Raw genomic sequence first — 24,006 nt, 5'->3', positions numbered from 1 at the left:
CGGGGGGAGGAGGGGCCGGGACTTGAAGTTGGAGTGAGGGATCCAGCTGTGCGGAGCGCTCGGCTCGGCGCGGCCGCCGCGGGAGCATCCTCTGCCACCGCCCGTCCCCGGCGCGCCGGGCAGCATCCCATCGCCCCGGGCGGATGTTGGGGAGCAGAGGGGACAGGCAGAGCCGCTAGGGGCGGGCCGCCCCCCGGGAGGGGGCCAGCACCGGCAGCGGGGGCCGCCCCGCCGCCGCCTCCCTGCCCGCGGCTCGGGCCCCCGAAGGCACGGCGAGGAGGAGCTACGGAGCCCGCAGACAGCAGGGCAGGACGAGGGGGGCGGCCCGGCCCCGGCGGGGGGAGAGGCAGCGGCTCGCCCGGCCATGCCACCCCGGCGCTGAAGCCGCCCCGCCGCATCCCCCAGCCCCCCTAGCCCGCCATGGCCGCGCCACTCTAGGCGACCCACCGGCTCGCCCCGCGTCGCCCCGGTTCCCCCGGGGCCCTCGGCCGGAGGATGGACGAAGATGGACCGCGAGCGGCCGAGGAAGATCCGGAGCCGGGCAGAGCCAAGACTTTCATCCGCCTTAATGACCTGTCCGGGGCCGGGGGCCAGCCGGGGCCGGGGGACAGGGAGGCGGGCAGCGGCGATTCGGAGGCAGAGGCGCTGCCCTACCCGGCGCTGGCGCCCGTCGTCTTTTTCTACCTGAGCCAGGAGAGCCGGCCGCGGAGCTGGTGCCTCCGCTTGGTCTGTAACCCGTATCCTTTGCAGGTGTTCGGCGGCGAGGTAAGCCCCACGGGGCCCCCACGGCACCGGAGCGGCCGGCAGGGCGGGGAGCACCTCCTGTGTGCGGCCCGCCGGGTGATGGGGAAGGAGCCGGGCTTTGGGGGGACCCGGCACCCGCCGTCCCCGGGGTAGCGGGCGGCACCCGGCGATGCTCCCCCCTCCCCGCTGCTGGCCCGGGAAGTTTTCCGGGCTGTTGCAGGGGTGGTCGGTCGGTCCGTGCCGTGCCGCGGGCTCCACTCCTGCGGGCTCCCCTCCCTCGGCTCCCGCGGGCTGCAGCGCTCCGTTCCACAGGGACTCGGAGTGGAGCTGCTGGGGACCATCTCCCCCAGGGCACCGACCGTCTCCGCTCCAGCTCCCCGGACACACTGAGCGACCCTAAGCCCGGTCTCTTCCCTTGTGGATCGGTTTTTCGTTCTTGACCCCGTTTCTTGCCCATTTTAGCCTCCCTGGTCCTTTCCCTGAGGTTTTGCGAGACGGGTGCAGTGTGGAGGGAGGCGGAGGTTTTGGGGGGTTGGTTTGCTGCCCGGCTCCAGGGTCCCTAAACAATTCCGGGTGCTTGAGGCCCGTCCAAGGGCCCATTCTCGGCCCCATCCTCGGGGGATGCTCCTTGCCTGGACGGGCTGGGGCAGGGTGGGGGTCGTGGTCCCTGGCGGGCAGTGGCCAAGGGCGGCTGTTTGTCACATCCTGGGGTGAGCCACGGCCCCCCAAAGGCTTCTGATCTTCTTCCAAGCTCCCTGTCTGCTCTGGCACAGGCCGAGCCGCTTTAGTCAAGTTTAAGCTTTCAAAAGGGGGGGGGGGGGGGGGGGGGGGGAAGAAATAGAGGAGACAATAGAAAAATTTCTTCTTTCACAGTCTTGGTGTCTTTAAAGCTTCCCTTTGGAGTTGAGTTGCAACCAGCACATGGCTTCCGCATGGCTTCTAGCATTCCGAATATTTTACCATCGCCAAATTCCAGCTTCATTTATTATTTGTAGAAACAAAAGCCCAAAATGAAATAAAGTGAAGCGATGTGGCTTCCAGCAGGGGCTGGTGCAGGAGAGGCTGCCTGGGGAGCTCCCGCAGCCGTGCTGGGCTGCCGGCAAGAGGCAGGCGAGCAGTGTGGGCAGCAGCCCCACATCTGGAAGGGGAGAGGCTGTGCAGCAGCACGGAGGACATGTTACACGGTACCGAGCACCAGAATGCCTTGTGCTAGTCCTTCTCCACTCCTGGTATGCAGGAACTGTTAAGGACTACATCTCAGCTGATGGTGAGGGTCTGCTGGAGTTGTGAATATTGTTTTACTTGAGCTTCAGCAAAGATTCTCTGATAAACAGGCTGCCTTCTCTCCTAAAATGTCCCCCAAGAGGGAAAAATCCAAGATTTCTCTTCCCAGTCATGAATACCCTCAGCAGCTTCTCTACAGATCTCTTTCAGGCCAGCTAAGCAGTTCAAACTGCCTTTATTTAAACATAGGAAATCTAACAACTTTGTGAAGCCTTCTGTTTTGGAAAGAAATATTAATGACAGGCTGCAAGTCAGTGTGCTCTTGTGCCTACTACGACTATTAGTATTTATGATTACTGGTTTAAATATGTTTCCAAGTATTTATGGGTTTTTAACATTTTTTAAAAAATTTTTAATCTTTGACATGCAATTTTGAATCTGATGTTAACACCTGTATGTTTTAGTGTTTTCAGCAAAGTCCCCCACCCCGGTAATGGCTTGAAATGTATTTTCTCCTCTGTGGCTGCAAAAACAATCTGATTAACTTTTGTCCTTGGAAAATCAGTGGTATTGTGGGCACCTGCAAACACCACTGTGAGTCAGGGATGAGCATTACGTGCAGTCCCACTAGCTGGGATTTTTGTCACCCATTTCTCACTTGTTACTGACAGAGAAAGGATCCTGCTGGGAGTCCTGGGGCCACAGGGGTGATGCTGTGGATCTTTGAGTCATGTAAGCATGCAGCTGGTTTTTTTCAGGGTCACTGACCCAGAATTGGGGGAGTTTATTTTAAAACAACAAAAACAAACAAACAAACAACAACAAAAACCAGTTCAGCCTTCAGATGGGAGGAACACAGTAGCTACTTTGGTACCTGCACTGTGTCCCATCACTTGCTGAGTTGCTCAGAAGAGCATTGTCTTGCTCATCCCTTTGCCTTTCTGCCACTCCAGTGCTGGAGCTGAACCTGCTCGTGTTTATATTTATTACTTTTTTTTTTCTTTAGTGTGGTGGCCCTTCTCAGGCTGTAACCTTCTAGGAATTGTGCCTCAGTGTTAAAACCATGTAATCATGTTGCTGGAAAGTCTTTGTTGCCACCAGCTGCCCTGCAGAGGAGTGACAATGCTTTGGCTGAGTGGGTGGTGAATCCTGCCCCAGCTCTGGAGAGTTTGGAGCTTTCACTGCCTTCTGCCACTCCCTCAGGTGATTTTACCTTTCTGCATTGGCTCCTGCAGAAACTGGATGGGAGGGCTCTGGTTTGAGCTGTGCTTGTGGCGATGCAGAGCTTGCGGCGTTTCCAGGCAGATTTGCAGTGTTCTAATCTGACTGATAAAATTTACTGTTGATTGGGCATCAGGAGGAGATGCAGGACCCACTCTTGCCCAGGAACGACAGTCTGTGCCCCTGAAGTGCAGCTGGAACTCCTGGGATTCTGCTCTAAATCCCTGTCCAGGCAGTTGGTGTGACTGTGGTACCTGAGGCCGGGTTAGGGGAGGGTGATGGTTGAGGTGCTGAGTATCCAGCAGGGATGCAAAGTCCTGTTGATGTGGTTTTGGGGGTTTTCTGCCATGTTTCTGTCTAGAGCATTCTCTGCCTGGACCAGGAAGCTTTTTCTCTTGCTGTCTGGGGCAGAGATGTGGGGCACTGTGTTGCTCTCCTGCTCCTCCTCTCCCTTAGGTCTAGAAAGAGGCCATGAAGTTTGTCCTGATGCAGGAATTTTCCAGAGCCTGAAACCTTGGGATTTTTAACTCTAAACATGTACCAGATGGCCAACATGTCTTCTCCCTCCACTCCATTGTGGTCTTTGAGTGAAAACCTCTCTGGGAGCCATGAGGAGCTGAGGGGACAAGCCTGGGTGACAGCCTTCATATTCCTGGTGGCTCTGGGGTGGAAGGTTCTTCCCTGGTTGAGAATTGCCTGGGTCAAGAGGGAAGAAGAGCAGGGACAAGTTCAGTGGTCACAGTGCTGGAGCCACAGGCTCAGGGGTGGGAAGGGCTGTGGCACATGCAGGGTGTCCTGGTGTGTGTGCTGGCAAGGCCGTGAGAGGAGAAGCAGGATTTTCGGAGGGGGAGGAAAAAGGAGGCAAGCTGGTTACTTGACTTTCACTTGTAAAATGAAAGCACCATGAATGATGGGAAGATGAAAGGCTGTATCAGGGTCTGTGCCAGGCTGCTCCTCTGATCAGAGACAAGAAACGAGGCTATTTCTTGAGAGTTGTGGAGTGATTGAAGAGTGGGGATGGAGAAAGTGGGGAGGAAGCTACCACTTGGCATTAAGAGCTCTGAATAGAGAAATAACAGTGTAACTGAAAGGGCCTGTGATATCTATTGTACTACTGGAAACTGCCTCATCCCCCACGGCCGCCTGCCTGCAGAGCGCTGCTGCCTGGAAAGCAGCACACGGCAATGGGCCCTACAAAACCCTGCTGGGAGGTGCCATTCCTGGGGAGATACACCCACCCTGGCTGAAATCCTGGTGTTTTCCTCCTGGTTGGGAGGGTGAAGGGCAGCTCTGCAAATTCCCTCTCTGGGAAGGGGAGGTTTGGGTGGCGCCAGGAGGAGCGCTCCCATCCTGCCTGGCTGCTCTGGGGTACAATCCCTGGGATGGGGGTTTGGGAATGGCCTGGCTGCTCTGGGGTACAATCCCTGGGATGTGGGGCCTGGGAATGGCCTGGCTGCTCTGGGGTACAATCCCTGGGATGGGGGTTTGGGAATGGCCTGGCTGCTCTGGGGTACAATCCCTGGGATGGGGGTTTGGGAATGGCCTGGCTGCTCTGGGGTACAATCCTTGGGATGTGGGGTTTGGGAATGGCCCCCTGGGATGTGGGGTTTGGGAATGGCCTGGCTGCTATGCAGCACAATCCCTGGGACATGGGGTTTGGGAATGACTTTGGCAAAGAAACACATCTTGATCTGGTCACAGAAAGCAGCCCTGCCTTCTGTCAGCAATAAAACAGAGAGGACTCTTCCAGCAGCTGCCTCACATGGCTCTGCTCACTCCCCAATAGGAAGAGGTGGGTGACCAAAGCTGGGTCCTGGGGAGGACTGATTGCCCCCAGCTCCTGTTGGAAGTTGCAGATGCCCAGACACCTCTAGGAATGGGTCTGCAATCCCCATGGCTGCATGCCAAAGTGTAGCTGAGATCTGCACCAGGCTGGCTCACAGGGTGGCTGGAGCTGCTGTGCTAGGGCTTGGTTCTTCATGGCAAGCAGTGCTGGCCCCATTGAGAGCACAGTCAGCCCCTGCTGAGCTCACCCTGTGCCCTGCTCTGTGTTGGAGCCACTCTGTGCTGCTCTGGCTGGATCCAGCCCTTCAGGGAGGGAATGCTCGTGTGTCCCACTGCACCAGAACCAGGACCCTCCTGCCTGGTGGGGGTGAGACCTGAGGCTGCTCAGCTGTGTTGTGGTTTGGGCTCCCCAAGCCCAGCAGTGCCCCCCAGCACCCCTTCTCATGGCAATGCCTGTGGTGAGGGCAGGGGCAAGTGGAACCCCTGTCACCTTGTGGAAGATTGGGGTGTCCTCACTCCCTCCTCAGCCATGTCAGCTCATGGGGAGAGCCAGACACTGCTTATGCTGCTCTTTGAAGAATTCAGTGTAATGCAGGGTTAAATTCATTTTTTTGTTATCAAAAGAGAGTGTTTTTTTGGGGCAAGTGCATGTGGTGTCCTTATATACACTTCTATACATTTGTTCCAGCCTCACTTCTGAGTTTAACAAAGCAAAACGCTTTGATTTGAGAGGTCAGACCTGAAATGGATCTTGTTTTAATTTAAAAACCCCACAAAGGAACCAGAATCCACTTGCTTCACCTGTGTCTGATCCATCCCAGGGCACCTGAGCTTGTTTCTGTCCCCTGACCCAGTTCACCCGCTGATGCCTCCCCCCCTCCCCAGGCAGATGGAATTTCTCCCGCTGTTGCCGAGCCTCTGCTCTCTCTGTGCCCCTTCCTTGGTTCCTGGGGAGAAGAGAAGCCTGGCTTGTGTGGCTGATGCCCGACCAAGGGGTCCCCAGAGCCCCTTGGCCCTCCTGGCTGGGATGGAGCATCCTGGATGGAGCATCCTGGGCAGGTGCTGGCGCCTCCCTGGGCTCGCTCAGCTCCTGCGTGATGATCTCAGCCCATCACCTTTGAGCAAGGGCAGCACAGAGGTGCTGTGGTTATTTCCCTCCTCCCAGGAGACAAATAACTGCAAATCCTCTTCCCTGCTGTTCACAAACCTTTTGGGAGCTCAGCGGGAGCAGGAGGCGGTGTTGGCTTCCCAGAGCTGGGTGCAGTGGCCAGCGTTCCTCTAATCCCTGCCTCCCTGGAAGAGCCAGGAGCAGCTTGATCCTAATCTGGGTGACACCTCATCTCACCAGCGGCCTCTGGGCCCGTCCATGGCCCAGCTGTGCCGGCAGCCCGGCGCTGCCTTTGCTCCCTGCGTGTGGATGTGTTTTTTAAGGAGATTCTTCTGCGAATTCCCCCTTCCAGGCTGTTGTGTCACATCTGGAAGTTTGTGTAGGAGTTTATCCAAGTGCTGGAGTACAGCGCAGCTTTTTCTCATTTAAAAATCATAGGCTGGCATTTTGAAGCGGGCTGGGGTGGGGTGGGGGGGAGGGAAGGGGAGAGGGAAGCTGTCTGCCAAAAAGGAGACTGGAGCAGAGGAATCATAATGACTTCCAGAAGTTTTCTTTCTTTCTTTCTTGCTTGCTTGCTTTCCCTCCCTGTCTCCCGGCGCACAGACAAAGGCTCGGCCTCATGCAGTCCGTGGTTATGTCATCCCGGGGAGGGGAGCCCCCGTCCTGCCCGGGGACCCCGCAATGCTGGGACAGCTCTGCTTGGGCTCCTTGTAGGAAATCCGGAACGCTGCTCTCCTGCGGGCTGGGGAGCGTCTCTGGAGACTCGCTTGAGATCAGTGCACAGAATATCCTGAGCTGGAAGGGACACACAGGATCATCGGGTCCAGCTCTGCAGTGAATGGCCCGTGTGGGGCTGCTTTCATGTGGGGCCAGGAGCCGGGGCAGAGATCCCAGCTCTCCCCAGCCCCCGTGGCCAGGACAGGAGGGGCAGACATGGGGCTGGACCACCCCAGCCACCGCTCATCCTTGGGGCTGATGTGTCTCCCATGGCTCTGCTCTCACTTTGATCGGCTGCTGTGTGCTCTGCCCTGCCCAGTAATGCAGGTTGTGGGAGCCAGTCTAGAAATGCTCAGGATTTTATGATGCACAGAAAATTTTCTGCTTTCTTCTCCCCCTGCACCCCTGCAGAAGCTTTGGCATTGTGCTGAAAAATTCTGCTTTTGCATTTTTTATTTTAAACTCTCTTTCATTTTTCCCCCCCATTCTGAAAAAACCAAGTTTCGGATTACCCCAAGTTCCCTGCCCAGCTTTTACTCAACTTCTTTTTTTTTTTTCTACTGTTTTGCTGGAAGGGAGAAAAACCTTAGACCAAAATGAACCTCCCTGATGGCTTTTTCACTTGGATCATGAAATCATTTTCCCTTGGCAGAGGACCCATGGGGAGCCTTTGCCCCCGGCAGCTTTGCTGGCTGGGAGTAGAGTCTGAGGGAACGGGGCCGTCCACGGGGAACTGTGCAAGGAGCATCCAGAGTCAGGTTAGAAGGGCTTTGAAGCTTCGCTGTGGTTTGGAGAGGGTTGAATTTCCTAGTTAACTAGGAGGCCTAAGTGTTTCTGGGTTTGTTACGAGGCCAGATCGTGGCTTTCCCTTCCTCTGTGCCTTGGCTCTCTGCTGAGCAACCTAGATGTGAAATGTTCTCTTTGGATGGTGATGCATGCAGAGGTTTCCCCCAACCTGGGTTCATTTGGCTTTGGCTTTCTTCAGCCTTGGCCTCTCACCCAGGAATCTGGCCTGGTGCTAAGAAATAAAACAAAAAACCAAACCAAAACAACGACAAAAAAGCCCCTAAAACCCATCCAACCAAACAAAAAACCACAAAACAACACAAAAGGAAAAAAAAAAGAAAAAAAAAGAGGAAATTCACATGGTTTTATATAACAGAGTGAGTAACGACTGGTCGTGCTTTGGGATGCTCTCACATCTGCTTCCTACCAAAGCCCCAGCAAAGAAGCTTCCAGCAGATGGAAAAACACATTTTTCAGCCTGAATATGTGCTGAGGGAAGCTTTGAGGCTTGCTCTCTGTGCTGGCTGTGGTGGTGCTGGTTAGAGCCTTACGGGAAAGGGGCTCTCGGGGTGCCAGGAGCAGCATCCCCAGCCGGGCAGGGCACTGGGATGTGCCCCTGACTCAGCCCCAAACCGTGACTTGGTTTAGTCACAAGTGGATAGAAATTGTCCATTGGTTTGGCTTCTGTGCCTGAAATGTTGTTTTGGTTGGGATTTTTAGCAGGTTTCCTAGGTGCAAGGCACTGGCGGCTGTTTGGTGTTGGGGTTTTCTTGTCACCTGTGTCATCCCAGTTTTCTCTCCCTCTCTGCCGGGATGCAAAATCCAAGGGCGAGAGCAGAAGAGGGCTGAAAATGGGAACAAAATGCTAAACAGGGGATGACTGAGAGCTTGGAGCTTGGCACAGACTAGCTTATAAAGAAAAGGGGATTTATTTACTGTAATCCAGGTGCTAGCCCCACACTTACGGGTTTCTGGTGTGAAGCATCCTTACATTTATCTCTAATTTAGTTCTCTTCCAAGAGGTTTCCCCCAGTGCATCCACTGAATGAGCTTCGAGATGCTCCCTAAGCCTGGGGGCTGAAGGCAAACCCACGGGCAGCAGCAGTGGAACTGGGCAGTCTCACAGGGATTCACTCACCTTGGCTGTCCGACCACCCCCAGGGGGTTTTTGCCTCCAGGATTTCCTGTGATTCATACCTTAATCAGGTCATGTTTCCAAGTCCCTCCTCTTGCATTATTGATGGCCTCTGTGCTCCCTGGGAGATGCTGGTGGCCAGAGCAGCCCAGCCCTCCCCTGCCCAGATGGCGAGGAGGGCTTGCTGATGATTTGTTAATTCAAATAGAAAATGCCTGTTAACCCCTGGTGAGGCTGGAGCTGCCTTCGGGAGGGCAGGGCTCGCCCCCATGCCTGCGACTCCTGCTGCCAAAACATTTATTTGGTGTTAAGCTGCCAGCCACGCTATGTAAGTAAGGATGTTAATCATGAGTAAGGTTCATTTTTAACTCTGGGTTGAGACTAGTCTTGGGAAGAGCTGTACTCTGGGAAGGGGAGAAGGTGGTGGGAGCTCTGCTGTGTGTGGGCGTGCAGCTCCTCGGGCCAGGTTGTATGGATCCTGTGGAAGGGAGCAAATGTCTCTGCTCCTTCTTGGCTACAGGGGCTGTAGGAATAAATTGTTCCTTCTGCTGTGGGTGAATGAGGCTTCTAAGTGTGTTTGATGGGCTGCTCTTTAATCAGACTCCTCCACATCAGTGCTTGCTGCTAATAACATGAATCCCAGATCTGGGCTGGTGGTCCCTGTGCCTGTGTTGGATGCAAAATGTCTTTAATTTGGGAACCATCATGTCTAGATAGCCTGGCTGTAACAATTCTACCTTAATGGGAGAAAAAAAAAACTCCAATAAGAATGATAAATAAAGGAGCCCTCTGATGCACCATTGAATTAATGTTTATCCGGGCAGATAGGGAGGAAAGGAATTAAATTAATATCTGACTCGTAACTGCTACTGTATGTGATTATTGACTTATCTTGCTTTGGAGGGCCATAAATATGTCTCAGGATATACCCCTGAGACCATAATCTGCTCAGGATCACTGTGCAGGTCTGTCTCTGATGTTCCTTCAGAGATTCATCCTGACTTCTAGGGTCAAAAATCCAAATTCCTCTGACAAAGGACCTAGCCACATGCAGAGGGGAATGTCTTTGCACTATACGGCAAGCATACAGCATAATTCCTGAAGGTTTCTGCCTTGTATAAATTGCTTTATTGTTTGTGATCCATGGCTGGCTCAGCGTTGGAGGCTGTGGAGCCTGATTCAACTCAGAGGAGACATGCAGGTGAAGTTTCTTGGCTCTGGAATTGGGATGGATCACAGCTGCAGTCTCATATTCTTATCCACTGCCTTTCTTCCTGTCCTTGGGATTTTGTGCCCCTTAGGCAGTTGTTTGGGGAGATCAGATGGGCCTCAGCCTGCCCCTCAGCAGCCCTGGCCCAGGGCTTTGTGTGTCCATGAGCCTGGGGAGAGGGGTGAGCTCTTCCAGTTCAGCTGTCAATGCTGAGTGGATGCTTCTGTTGATGACCCAGTGGATGCGAGCTGACCCCAGGCACCCAAAGCCATGCTGGCCATGGGGGTGGCACAGGGCATTTCACATTTCAGTGTCCTCAGTGTCCTGGGGCTTTGTACCCACACATGTGTGGTGCACACAGGGCCAGCAGCTTGGGAAACAGAGGGATGGTGGCAGCAAGGGCCAAGTTGGCCTCTCATGTTCCCCTGTGAAGCTGAGCTGGAGCATCCCTGTGTGGCAGAGTGCTTCCTCTAGCTGAGGTGGGTGTTTCCCCTCTTGGGCTGTGTTTCATGTAGGGGATAACTCGCTGCTTGTGTGGCTCCTCTTTCAGCAGTGTGTGATCACCCCATTCTCTGGCACAGCCAGTGTTAGTGCAAGAGTCCCAGGCTGTGAATGGTGCTCTGAGACCCCAAATCTCCTCTTCTTCCCACCCATTGCCTCAGGCCCTGCTGCCTGGATGGGGCATTGCTGTGGTGAGGGTGTTTTTCAGGATGCTTCTGTTTTTTCCTTCCATCCTGTCCCTTATGATGGTGCACATCCTGCCCCACTGCAACCCCCTCCCCACACCAACATGCTGTTCCCATGGGAGCAAATCACATCCCCTTCTTCAGAAACTGCTCATGGCAGCAGAACAGGGGAATCCTGTCTTTTTCCAGGAAAAGAAGAGCAGAGGAGCCCAAGGCCAGCACGGGGTATCCACAGTGAGGGTGGAGACACTTCTGCCTTCATCTCAGTAAATGGGCTCTGGCTCCTCCAGCAGCAGATGTTCACATCCCAGTTGGGTTCTGGGCTTGGCTTTGTGCTGGGCTTTGTTTTCTCTTGTCTTGTAGCCCCATGAAGCTGGGCTGTCTCAGCTCTGGGAGCTCAGAGGATTGAGCCAGTGGGGGTCAATCTACAGATCTTGTGGTGAACCAGGGGATGAAAAGATAGTGCTTTGCAGTGCCTCCCCCCTGCCACCTCTTCTCCAATCTCTCCCTTTTGTCTGCTGAACACCTGGATTTTTTTTCACCTCTGGTTTGGGTTTTTCTTTACTATTGCCTGGAATTTGCATGGGGGGCAGGCTGGAGGTTGGGGGGGGGTATGCACTGAATCTATTCAAGGAGTTGTGATCTCTGCATTTCATTTTGCAGTTCAGCTGGAAAGATCTCGTTTCCAAATACACCCACACACAGGCACAGCAAGAGAGGAGAGCGCAGGGGAGGGAGGGAGCTGCTCAAGGGGGATGGGGCAGCATGGGCAGGGCTGGGGACCATGGCATGGCTACTGGGAGCCGTGGCAAATCTGACTGGGAATGTCCGGAGCCTTTGAGGACAGGACATGCCTCTGCCCTGTATCTCAAGGCCATGCAGAAGCCTGGTGGCCCTGAGAGTGCCTGGCTGCTTTAGTCCAGAGCAAAAAGGGACTGAGAGGAGCAAAGGTCCCTGAGCAGAGCCCTTGCTCTGAGCCTGGCAGTGGCCCTGAGAGCATCTGGGGGGACTCCAGGGCAGTTTTAGAATTGCCCACAGTGTGTGTGTGGGTACATACACATCCCCACCATGGGCTGAGCAGAGCCCAGGACATGGCTGCACCGTGGTAAGACCCCCTTTCTAATGGAAGAAGAGCAAAGGCACAGAAAGAAGTCACAAAGCTCCTTTCCTAATGACCTTCAAGCCAAAATGATCTTGTTTCCAAAGAGCCAGTGCTGGAGTGATTCTTTTAGTCTGTAACTCTCCATCCACACTATCTCCCTCCAGGGCCTTCCTTGCCAGCCAGGTCCTGACTGCAGCTCTTGGGTTCTGGAGGAGCTGGTGGGAGATACATCCTGCATCTCCCAGTGCTGTTAGGGATGGGCTTAGTGGAAAGCAAATGAACCTTCATCCTGGTGGGCATCTAAATGTGCAGCAGAGGGTAAAAGTGAGGAGCTGAACAGATGGGAACTTGGTGTTGGTAGAAGGTTTTGGAGAGACACCTCAGTCTGCCTAAGCTGGGAGCTGACAGTTGCCTTGCCTTGATGTTAGCGTGCCAGGGCAATGTGGGGACAGTTCCCTGAGCCCCCAAGTCTGGCTCCTTCCCTGACTTCAGGGCTTTGGAGCAGCTTGGGGTGCTGGGATGTTGCCACAGGTACCTGCACTCCCACCCAGCTTCCCCTCGGGCCCCTTGGGTGGATGCTGGTGGCATGTCTCAAGCTCAGCCCCCGCACACCGAGTCCTTCCATCGCCCCTTCGGGTCAGTGCGTGATTTTTTCCATCGCTCTGAAGCGGCTGAGCTCATACAACAATATTCCCTGGGCCAACACCGCTCCTTTTTGAAGTTCCTTGTTTTGGTGTTCCTCAAGCTCTGTTTCTTCAGGCATGAAATACAACACCCCTTGGCACTGGAGGCTTTCCCCAATGCTGTGGCTTTGGTTATCCCCTGCATCCTGCTGCCAGGTGAAACCACTGCCCTGTCCCTGAGCTGCTGCTGGTGGATGCCATCACCTCCCTAACTCATCCCAAGGCTTAAAAGGTGGCAAAACGGGATCCTTTGGCCGCCTTGGCGTGCCGCAGGATGCCGCCAGTGGAAAGGCAGCCACTGGAGCGTGCTTGGGGCCATGTCTGCCTTAGCCAGTGGCCGCAACTGGAGCCAAGCAGTGAAAATGCCAGAGCAGTGAGTTTATCCCACGATGTTTGATTTGTGGTCACGGTGGAAGCTGGGTCAGGAGTGACAGTGGAGGATGCAGCAGAAAAGAGCAATTTCAAGACAGTCGCAAAAACATTTCATGCTGCTAAAAGTCGGGATTTTCTCCTTTGTTTTTCCTCCCCCGCTGCTGGCCGCGCTGGCGGTGAGGTGAAGTTTATGGGAGAAATAGCGCGGTTCTGGGAAATATTTTGCCTCACTTGTATTGTTGAATTTTTCTTTTGCTGGCAGCAGATGAAGGAAATGGGAACACAAACAGCTTGGCCGGTGGGGTATTGGTCCAGAATCAGCCTGGGCAGCAAGAAGCTGCTTTGCTGGGGACAGAAAATACTCGAAAGCGGACGGGGTTTTCATTGTTTTCATTCCTCTCCCTTTCTGTCCCTGTGCTCAGCTGGCTCTCAGGATGCTGCTAAAGAAGGGGTGAACACATCTTGCTGCTAAGGCAAGGATGTGCGTTGATGCTCTTGGCCTCCCGTGTGTTTTCACTGATTAAAATCTTAAATTCTTCCATTTTTTACAAGATTTTGGGTTTCTGTGCCAAGCTGGAGAGTCTCTATGGCAACTGCTACAGGCAACTTTTTTCTGTAACCCTTTTTGGGTTTTTTTGGAAGACAGGAGGAAGAGGATGAGTGTCTAGTGCTGAAGCACCAATAATTACTTGAATACCCCAAATATTTGGGGTGGTGAGTGCTGGGAGAGCAATGGAATTGAAATACAGAATTGCTTCTATAAGAAGCCAAGCACCGGGCCCTCACTGGACCCCTCACCCCTCTGCTAATTAGAGTGGGTTTTGACTGTGGAGAGTGCAGGGTCCCATCCACCCCCACCTCCATCCCACCCCAAGGGCAGGGGTTCCCCACTTGGCTCTGTCGTTTCTGGGGGCATTTAGAGCCATTCTTGGAGTGTGATTGCAGCAACATTTCAAGACACAATTAAAACCTGAGCCTTTTAGGAAAAGTTGCAGCATATAATAGAAAGGAAACCAGCTGGGCTAGATTGAAGCATAATAGGTTTTGGGAGTAATTTTTAGAATCCTATACTGCAGGTTTTTCTAGAAAGATACTATACAATTTAATAACATGTTATATTCCTATATGTTATATTTAAATCATCCTATAGTATTGTGTAGGAGGAATCTAATTTTCCACTACAGAGTAATATACCTTTCTATAGGTTTTTGGCTGTGGTTTTTTAAAATTTATTTTGGTCCATTGGAGTTAAATGAAAAAATTACATCCTTCCTAGAAAAATCACACAGAATGATGAAAAAATAATACCCTTAATTTATTTAATAGAGCATGTGAGTATTTTCCATAAGGGTTTATATAGCTGCATAAAAACCCATTTAGGGTCTGTTGGGGAGGTGATTTGAGATACGATGGAGATGTGTTCAGATGCTGTCCTGGTCAAGCAGTGTGGGGGCTCTGAAATAGGGCCTGAGACTGTCTAAAGGGAAAAATTAAAAATAAATGAAACCCAGGACTTTCTTGCATCTCTGTTTCCACTCCTGTGATGCAGTTAGAGAGATGATGGAGTGGTGGGTGCTGGGCTGTGGCATGAACTGCTGGAGCAGGGTGAGACTGGGGGCTGGATCTTGTGCCAGGGGCTGCAGAAAGGAGCAAGGAGCTCTCCAAGGCTGGAAAAATGGGCTTTGGAAGTAGCACGCAGGGGCTGTGCCACCCTGCGTTGCTGTTTGCAGCAGGCTGGGGGAGGCAGGAGGGGAGTCCACAGCAGAGAGGACAATGCTCTTGTCTGCATTTTGCAGCACTGCCGTGTTTGTAAGGGCTAAGTTCTGTGGTGGTTTTGCGTGGTGACACATGGATTTGGCCGTACCAAATCCACCATACAAAGCGGGGCAAAGATTCTCTGTGCCGTGCTGGTGGGCAGGTGTGACAGGGTTCAGTGGGCAGATGGCAACTGGGCCCTTCTGAGTGCTCACTCTGCTTTGTGGGGTCTTTGTCAGCTGGAACCACACCAGCAAAAGCTCGTGGCTGGAATGCTCTGCTCACTTATGGAGAAGACACCTCATAAGCTGGGGCACATGTGGTTCTGCATGGAAAAGTGCAGACTGGGCTCCCTCTTCTGCTTAGCTTGGAGCTGCCCATCCCTCTGGAGCCAGACCTGCATGGCTGGGTCCCCACTGGGATCCTGGGGAGCTGGTGCCATCCCAGGGAGAGAGGGAAGGGAAAGGTGGCAGCCTTGGTCCTTCCAGATCCCCAGAGGACAAGTGCCTTTTAATAGCCATGGCAACTAATAAGCCCTGCATGGTGACAGCCCTGCTGTCTCCATGGAAACGGGCCGAGTATCACATAGCAACATGTGCCTCATGTACCCATAGAAACGGCCCGGTAGCTTTTCAGCATCCTCTGTCAGATCCCTGCTCTGAGGGAGCAGAGTGGTGCTGGGGTTTATCCTGAGGTGAACCCGCTGCTGCAGGGAGCTGGGGCTGGGGGGAAACTGGGGAGGAGGGTCCCAAGGGCTGCAGGAAACCTGGGCCTTTATGGGAATCAGGCGTGTGAGGTGCCCACGGGCAGGCCAGTAGGGTGTTCCCAGGCTGATGGAGATTCGGAAGCTGTTTGCTATCCAGTTTTTATCTTCCTCATGACAGCAGCAGGACTTAGCGGAAGGGGGGGGGGGTGTGTGTGTGCAAAATAATTTTAATTTGAATCTGATGGGCTTTGCTTTACTGAAGGAGAAGAAATATAAAAGATGCTCAAGGCCGGAGGGCTGGAAGCCACCTCAGCACAGGCAGAACAGTAGGATGCTCACAGCTGGGTTTTCTTTGTGCTTTCTGGAGTCACCTCGTCCTCAGGCTGGGGGTTTCCAAGCCACCAAAATGAGGTGTAGAGGCTGGGAGTGCCCCTCCTCTGTGGGCAGCACTCAGCAAGGGGGAGGCAGCAGGACACTTGCTGTCTCTGCATGAAGCCTCTGCCATTTCTTGCTCAGCAGCTCATTAACCAGCCTGAGCTGTTACAGGTTAATTAGGATTTGTAGCTGGTGAGTGTGAAGGCTTTGCTGGGGTCACACCGTGCTCAGGTTCATGTAAAACACCGTGGATGTCAAGTTGCCTACACATGCTGGGCGCAGCAATTCCTCTGAACCGCTGTAGCAAATACAGCCTTCCACAAATTTATCCACTAAGACGCTGAAAATTTTAAGAATTCATTTATTTGGAGCAGTTGGAGCATTTCTTGCAAATGCGTTTCTTCCCCCATTGTCGCAATGTGTTTTTAATGGGAAGCCTGCACGGACACTTAGGAGTATCCCTGGTTTCTGTAAACATTCATGTAAATAAATGTGATGGGTTTGTGGGTTTGGGAAAGTTTGCTGGTTTGGTGTTCTAAAGGCCGTGAACTGAACTGGTTAAATTTTTCTTTTTTTATTATGAACTTTCAGACCTATTGTCTCTTAATTTTTTTTCTCACAGCTTTTGTTTGGTCTGTGGGCAGCTGGGAGACACCTTTAGGTAACACCTGCAGCAGTGTCCAAGTCCCACTAATGTTTTGGGGAATGGGAGCTCTAACTTTGCTCAAGTGTGTTTTGAGTGAGACTGGGGAAATTGGAAACTTTTGGAATTTACCTTGTGCTTGTGTGTTATGGGAAGATAAATGTGAGTCAAGAGCAGGTGCTGTGGGAGAGGTGTTTTCTGTGGGAAAGTTTGGTATCGTGGGTCCATCCTGGTCAAACAAGAAACTGATGCCATGATGGATTAACCTTAAAACTGGAAAATCTGTGCTGAAGCTCTTCTGGCTGTTGGGTCTGGCAGCAAAGAGACACTTCTGTGGTGGTGCTGTGCCCTGATTGATCTCGGGCCTCCATTCCAGCAACATAAAGCTGGTTAAATAAACAAATAAATACGGAATTGCAATAAAATTTCCAACTATTGGGCTTCTTACCCTGACAAGAATTTGCTTCTGGGATGGGAGTGACCCCTGGGTTCAGCAGGTGCCCCCGTGCCAGCACTGGGCAGGAGTTGCCCCCTCTGGCTCCCTGGTGCTCGTCCTGCTGCGTGCAGGAGGCTCAGGGATAACGGCGTCAGCGCTGGCCTCAGAGGAAGGTTGCAGCCTGCTCAGCAAGGTTTAATTAAATCTGAAATCCCGGCTGTTTTCTCCTGGGCTTTGGCTTGGGATGCCACGGGTAGGGAATCAGTGAAAGGAAATAAAGATAATTAGAGCAACTTCAAGGGCTGTTGCACTCCCGGCGAGTGGGGGGCTGGAGGCTGGGTGGGCTGCAGAGAGGCTGAGCTGTGCTGCTCCTTTGAGACATGCTCAGCATGCATGGGATCATTCCCAGGGAAAGACTGAGCTACCAATCCAGCCGAGAGCTGTCCAAATCAGGGATTTGTTCAAACCCAGAGCTCAGAGTTGGCAGTGCCATCTCTGAAACCCCCTAAATGACTGGGCAGCTCTGAGCCAGCAGCAAACATTCCCTGCAGTGAGTGTTCCCCCCCCCATTTTTTGGGGACCTGCTTATTAAAGCTGTGAAGATCCTGGCTATAAATGAGATACAAATGTACACTTAACACCACATCTCCCTCAGGCCAGTGTAGATATTCTGGTATTTAAACTACTAGAGCCAAGGGGAAGGAGACAGCAAAGGGGGAAAAAAAAGAGGTAAAAAGGAAAAGTACCTCTAATTGAGGTCAGTATTTGAACAGTGAAGATCAATTAATTCTCCTGAATCAATAGGTCTGGGTGACTGAAATAACACATCCCCACCAAGGGCTGATACAGGCTGAGAGCTGGCCTGGAGTGAGCTGCTGCTGGGGTGGAGGTTTCAGTGTTGGCAGAGGCTTGGCCGTTGACAGAGGTTTTGGTGCTGGCAGAGTTGTTGCTGTTGGCAGCCCTGAAGGATGCTGAAGCTGGTGGTTGGCTCTCGAGGGCACTGGTGGGCAGCTTCCTCTGCCTTCAGCCTTGCAGGAACCTGAGAAAATCTACTTACACCCCCAAGCCATGGTCCCTCACCCACTACACTTCCATAAGCAATTCTTCAGGCTAGAGTAGATTAAACTGAGGGGGTGGGGAAGATTCTCAGCCAGGAAAGGTGGGGTGCAGCCAAGGTGCTGAGCAGTGCTTTCCCCCTAGGTCCCCATTGGGATGAATGGGAACTGTGGACATCCCTCCCCTCACTTTTTGGCCAGATGAGCCTTTCCAGGGTGGTGGCTTAGAAAATGTCCAGCATTCCCAGACTCACATTTTTATTCTCCTTTATTGCTCTTCCAAGAAAACCGTTGGTTCCCGTTTGTGTGTGTGTGTGTAGAGGAGATTATCACGTTAGCGTTAAATACCCTGAGGGAAGCTGGGGAGGGCGGGCTGTTTTTCCCAGTCTATCTCCCAAGGACAGCCGGGCTGAGCAGCAGCACAGCTTGTGGGATGTGGCACCCATGGGTGCAGCCGTGCTGGGCAGCGCAGTGTGGAGCAGCCGATGCCTTCCGGGGAGCCTGCACCCGCAGCAGGCAGGAGAGCATGGCAGGGAGGATGAAAAAAACCCCTCGTTGTTATTGTTCCACGAATTTTATACACTGAACTGATGCATATGGCAGATGAGATTATTTGCCTCCAGGCACATAGCAAAAGTGATGTGAGGCAGGATCTTTTTGGCAATCCTGCGTCTTAAACGTGAGATGAAATCTTGTGGGATGGGAAGGCAGTGGAGGGGCTGCTGTTTGGGTCCTCTTGGGGTCACACTGTCCCTGTACCACGAAGCTTGGCGGGGCTGCAGCTCGCCCTAACTGTGCTGCTTTCTTCCCCCATCCTTTCAGAGCAGGGGAGAAAGCCGCTGCTATTTCCACCGTCTCGCTCCGTTTCCAGGTTAGGAATCCAGGACGCTCTCAGGTTTGCCGGAGGAAGGTGAGGGAAAGGCTGTAAAACCTGGCTGTGCTCAGGAGATTATTTATGGCTGGGTTTGGTGCCACGTTCGATGCTTTTTGCTGCCTCGTTCCCACCTCCCACGGCCCCTCGCTGCAGCTGGGCTGGAGGAGGGGAAGGGGAAGATGCCTTTGGCAGCCCCCACGGGGTTGGATCCTGCCCTGCTTGGCCAGTGGGGGAGATGAGAACGCCAGGTCTGTGCAGGCGCTGAAACAGCGGCTCCCACCAGGCATCTCACCTGGCCTGGCTACAAGGAACACGAGGCTGGTGGCAGTGTCCCCGTGCCAGCTCCCTGCAAGGTGACACAGATCCTGGGGACCCCCAGCCCCTCCCGCTGTCGGGGACGCGTGGGCAGACGGGATGAATGAGCGGTGCCTTCGGAGATCGCAGCAGGTGCTAACGAGCGTGGCTTGAAATACTTCATCACCTTTAGATAGGTGGGGTTTACTGCGTGTATGAAAAGGTAGAAAATCGGCCTGTTTGCTGGCCGAGGTGTCAGTGGGAGCTTCCTCCCCCTCTTCCTTCTCCCACGGCGCTGCCTGCAGTGCCCTGTGACCAGCACGGGGCTGAGGATGCTGCAGGTTGCGAGGCCATCGGATACCAGGGCGGGTGCAGGACGCGTCCCCTGCACCGCTCCGGGTGCAGCAGCGCGGGCAGGCTGCAGTGCTGGTGCAGCTGTGCTCCAGCTGTGTCCCTGGGAGTCAGACAGAGCTCCTGCAAGTGCCCGTGGTCTCAGTGCTTCAGCCCCTGGCCTTGGCTGTTCCTTCCCTTCGTGCTGCTAGGGGCTCGGTGAAACCAGCACCGACACAACGAGTTTAGAATGGGCAAAAGCAGCGCCTTTTTTTGCCTCCAGCCGCATCCTGAGCTGCAGATGAGAAGTGTGATTTGTTTTCATGCTTTTCTAGCAATTTCTGGTGTGTTCCCACGACTCCAGCTGCCGGGACAGCCGGGGAAGCAGCTGGCTGGGCGAGCTGGCATCGCCGGGCACTCCTCGCTCCTCGTGGCTGGCCCACGCCTGCCCAAATGAAAGCTGGGGAGAACACGGAGCTCACAGGCTGCTGCTGGAGGTGCAGAGAGTGCTTTAGCAAGCCAGCATGAACTAAAATTACTGAGGCAGGCTCCCTGCTGGGAAAGCTGCTCGCAGGGTGCTGTGTGCCCCATTTCCTCAGCAGCTCCTTGCTGCTGGAGAGGCTGATGGCACAGCATTTTCCATGGATAGAGGGGCACCAGCGTTGGGTCGGGGCAGCTGGCGCTGGGTGGGCTGTGGGGACCCCCCGCACGCGTGTTTTTGGAGAGTGGAGAGTAAATACTGTCGTTTTGCATTATGTCCCAGCTCGCTGCCACACAGGCGCTGCCTTGCACCCGCCGTGCCCGCAACCTGAGCCCGGAGCGGCCGCCGGCCAAACCCGAGCGGCCCCGCCGGCCGCGCTCTGGAGCAGCTCCTTTGAATGAGGAATTGTTGCGTAACCCCCGACGAGCCTCCCCTCCGGTTTGCAGCCGCTCGCCTTTCTCCCCTCTTTATTAAGCTGGCGCACAATTCCCGCTGGGTTTGCTTTCCAAGGAGGGCGGCTGAGTGGATAACGGGGCTGGGGCTGCTGCTCACCATGTCGTCTGCCCCGGTTTTGAGTGGTTTTTGACGCTGGCTCAGTGGCGGGGCTGGGGACAGGGACACCTGAGAACGCGCCCAAGGGATCGTGAGCGTCGCTCCTGCCCTGGGTGCGGGATGGGGCGGCTGCTGCTCCAGCGCTGCCGGCCTGAGCTGCTCCTCACCCACTGAGAATACGCAGAGGTGCTGCTGCCTGGAACGAGGAAAAAGCTGAAATGTTTTTCTTGGAGAGAGGAGGGAGCCAGGCCGGGAGGGCAGGGGCGCTGCAGCGTGGCGGCAGCAGCCGGAGGGGATGGGATGGGAGGGGGATGGGATGGGGATGGGATGGGAGGGGATGGGATGGGGATGGGATGGGGATGGGGTGGCTTCTCCCTGCCGTGACCCCCGGGCCGGGCACGGCCCTGCTGGCTGAGCTCGCTCCTGCTGACACACACCATTGGCAGCAGCCGCCCGAGCTGGTTGTGCTGCGGGGAAACCCGAGAGGCTTTGGCTTTGCTGGAAATGAAATGAGGAGAGGGCAGGGGGCCCCGTTGGCGGGGGGGGTGGGTGGGGGTCTGGCTTTCCTGCTTGGGGCTAAGGGAACAAAAGAGGAACCCGCAGTGACATTTCAAGTGTTGCACAACTTGGCACAATTGACAGTGGGTTGGTTTTCTCATGCTGTTCCCTCTGTGCATGGCCTTCTTCTTCCCGAGCCGTCGCTCTCCCCCTTCCTCCCTAGGGGAGCAGCTGGTGCTGGAAGCTCCTCCTGGATGATGGCTCCAGGGAGAATGTGCCTTATGAGTCCCTTTGCCACCCAGGGAGGGGAAGCCGTGTGATGGAAACTCCTGACAAGGAGGCTGACGTTCCTGCTTTGCCTCCTGGGGGTTACAGCGGGACAGTGCTGAGCCCCGTGGGGTGCTTGCTCCTGCCTGGAGGTGGCAGCGGGGAGAGGGGGACATCCCTGGGGTGGTCCCGTTGGGATTGAGGCAGCCCTGTGATCCCGGTTCTGTGCGGTGGATGTTGGGTGGCTCTGTGTCCCCCATGCTGCTGTCATGGTCCTCCCCAAGGTCCCTGCAGCTCAGCTGGGGAGCCCATGACAGCAGCCCCGCAGTGGGTGGCTGGTCCTGCTGGAATGCCTCCCTGCATACAGGCAGCATAAGGGCTTGGGATCTCATGGGATCCAGCTCTGCACTGGCAGATCCTGGGGATTTGGGATTACAGGGGGCTCAGGAAATCCTGAAGTCTGTCCTATCCCCATCAGCAATGCAGGAATTGCAGGGAGAGTGTCATTCCAAACCAGTGAAGTGGAATGAGTGTTTGGGAACTGGCAGCTCTCTGGCTTTTCTCCCACTGCTCACAACCTTTCTCTTGCTCACACAGACAATTTTTGTATTTTACTTCTTAAAATACATATGCATGTATATAAATACTGTATCTTGGCAGCTGCTGTTCCTCAGCACCTGCTATTTCCCCGGGAAAATGGGGATTTGGTAATGGTACAGCCTCCCTGGTCCCTGGGGCCTTGTAAACCTGGCAGTTGTTTATGGCACCGAGCGGCAGCATTCTCACTGCTGCTCTCCTCTGAGCATCTCCCTGCCTGGACCCTGCTGTGGAGCGATGGGCTTTTCAGGGGTCACCTTCCCCTGCTCCCAGCTTGGAGTTTGCTGGGGGCTCTGTGGCAGTTGGGTTGTTTGAAGATGCAGGGCAGAGCTGGCCCTGGCTCAGTCTTGGAGTATCCCCTTTTGGAGTTTACCCCAGTACATCCCTGAGAATGGAGCTGCTGCCTCGGATTTAGATTTTAATGACTTGCTGGTTTCTAATAAAAATAACCTGGGTGGAGTCATGGTGTGTCCCTTGACTGACCAAGGGCACCGCTCTGGGTTTCAGTAATGGTGGGGCAAAGGCATTGCATGGCCCCTCACAGGGCTTTGCAGTTTGTCCCCACACCATCCACGCTCTGCCTTTTGCTTTGGCTTTGGGACACTCATCCTCGCACCCATGGAACTGAGGCAGCCTCTGCCACGGCCACGTGTCCCTTTGCTGCTGTGGTGGAGGCACAGAACATCACCATCTTCCTCCTCTTCCTCTTCATCGCTGCTGGAGTGAAAGGCTCATGGGGATGCTGGGCCCTGATGGGGAAGCTCCTGCCCTTTACTCCCTGCTGCTGGATTCCCATCATGGCCCCACAGAGGGAAAACCTAGCTGTGGAGTTTTATAACCCTGAGAATGAATCCCAGCGCCATCCCTGCCTCTCTGGGGAGCAGGGTCACGTCACTGCTCAGGAAACCACTCCCTGGGAGCGACAGCTTGTTAGAGAGGGAGAGAAACCCAAGGGGGCTGGCTTGGCGTGGGGCTGGGAGTTGGGGCGCGGGAAGGCTGGCGGTGGATGCGCTTCCTGCACGCTCCCCGCTGCTTTCAGCACATGCTCAAGGGTTTTCCCCAGTTCAGGTGTGGGACCACAGTGTTTTGGGGGGATTTCATTGCACATGGGGGACAGTGAACGTGCTCTGTACCTGCAGAGTCTCGGGTAGGCGCAGTCGCATTGTTCACTCACACGTGGGGTGGCTCTGGTTTGAGGGACTCTGAAAAGTGATGAGCAGTGGGGGGATGGTCTGTGTGCTGATGGGGGATGTGAGACCCAGATTCCACTTACTGCCCATGAACAAGGCTGGGGGTTAAGGTCTGCAGGGTCCCTTGGGGGATGTGCAGTAAATCTGATTCTGGGTGTCACCAGTGGGCACGACCCCACTTTTGGGGGAGCAGAGACAGGCGGTGGGACAGCAGGTATGGCCCCAGGGGCTGAGTGCAGAGACAGAGCTTTCTGCCCACCCTGGCCATCCCTTCACTGACACTGCACTGCCAGTGATCCAAGCTAGCTGTGCCCTTAGCTGTCACCCATCATGAGAACATGTGTGTGGTCCCCAGCACTTGCCACATCTTCTGGCATGACATCCCAGCCTCTGCTGTTCCCCACTCGCTCCATCACCAGGGTGAGAAGTGCCCAAATTCGGGCCCTGCCTGGAAGCATCGAGCAGCCAGCGCCTCACCTGGGTCCCTGTGCCCGCTGGGGTCCCTGGCTCCTGCCCAGCCCCTGCTGCACGCTCGGCACCTCCTCAGGAGAAGGAAAACCAGGCGAATCATTCACCCTGAATTATTCAGCTCGCTAATTTATTAGCTGGACAGACGTCACTGCATTCCTTCCCTGGGCTGCCCACCAGCAGATCCCAACCTCCTGAAAGCGGAGAGCATTCCTTCCCCTGCCGTTTCCGCTGCCTCGCTCTGTTTATTTGCAAATCGCCCATTTGCGTGTGTTACTTGGATCCCTCTGATTGCGCCTGCCTTTGATTTGGGCACGTAGCTCGCCCCGGGGGTGGCTGACCCCCGGCAGGGTGGGATGTGCTCTGAGAACCGGGGCTTTGCCATCAGCAGCTGCAGTCTTTTTTAATTCAGCATTTGTTTTCTGCAGCCGATCCCTGATTTTTCTCACCGCCGCTGCTCCCGCAGATGGGAGGATCCCGTGGGAAGCAAGGGAAGAGCAGACAGAAGTGGAAGAAGGGAAGAATGGAGTGCTGGCTTCTGTCTGGCTCTCCCTGCCTGGTTTGGGTGGTGGTTGCTGCTCTCCTGTTCTCAGTGCTGTGGGATGGGGCAGGCAGTGCTGGAGCTGCACTTTTCCAGACTGAGTGCTCTACAAACCTCCCTCTTGGTCTGGCTGTGCCGGGCTGGGGTGCAAACCACCCCAGGCACCCCATT

General features: G+C 54.5%; 1 protein-coding gene across 17 annotated transcripts in view; it reads left to right on the top strand.

The window, feature by feature from the left end:
• The first annotated feature begins 59 nt into the window (after window positions 1-59).
• The window catches only part of CACNA1G (calcium voltage-gated channel subunit alpha1 G), a 143,548-nt gene continuing 119,601 nt past the window's right edge, over window positions 60-24,006 (top strand). For all 17 annotated transcript variants that reach the window (XM_064728318.1, XM_064728320.1, XM_064728317.1 and 14 more), the window contains exon 1: window positions 60-737. In XM_064728318.1, the coding sequence (XP_064584388.1) occupies window positions 496-737 (242 nt within the window). In that variant the 5' untranslated portion in view covers window positions 60-495. The remainder of the gene's footprint in view (window positions 738-24,006) is intronic.

Source organism: Zonotrichia leucophrys, chromosome 18, assembly GCF_028769735.1.
Source record: "Zonotrichia leucophrys gambelii isolate GWCS_2022_RI chromosome 18, RI_Zleu_2.0, whole genome shotgun sequence".
Classification (NCBI taxonomy): Eukaryota; Metazoa; Chordata; class Aves; order Passeriformes; family Passerellidae; genus Zonotrichia; species Zonotrichia leucophrys.
The sequence above is the reverse complement of the archived record's forward strand: the minus strand, read 5'-3'. Positions and strand labels throughout refer to the sequence as shown.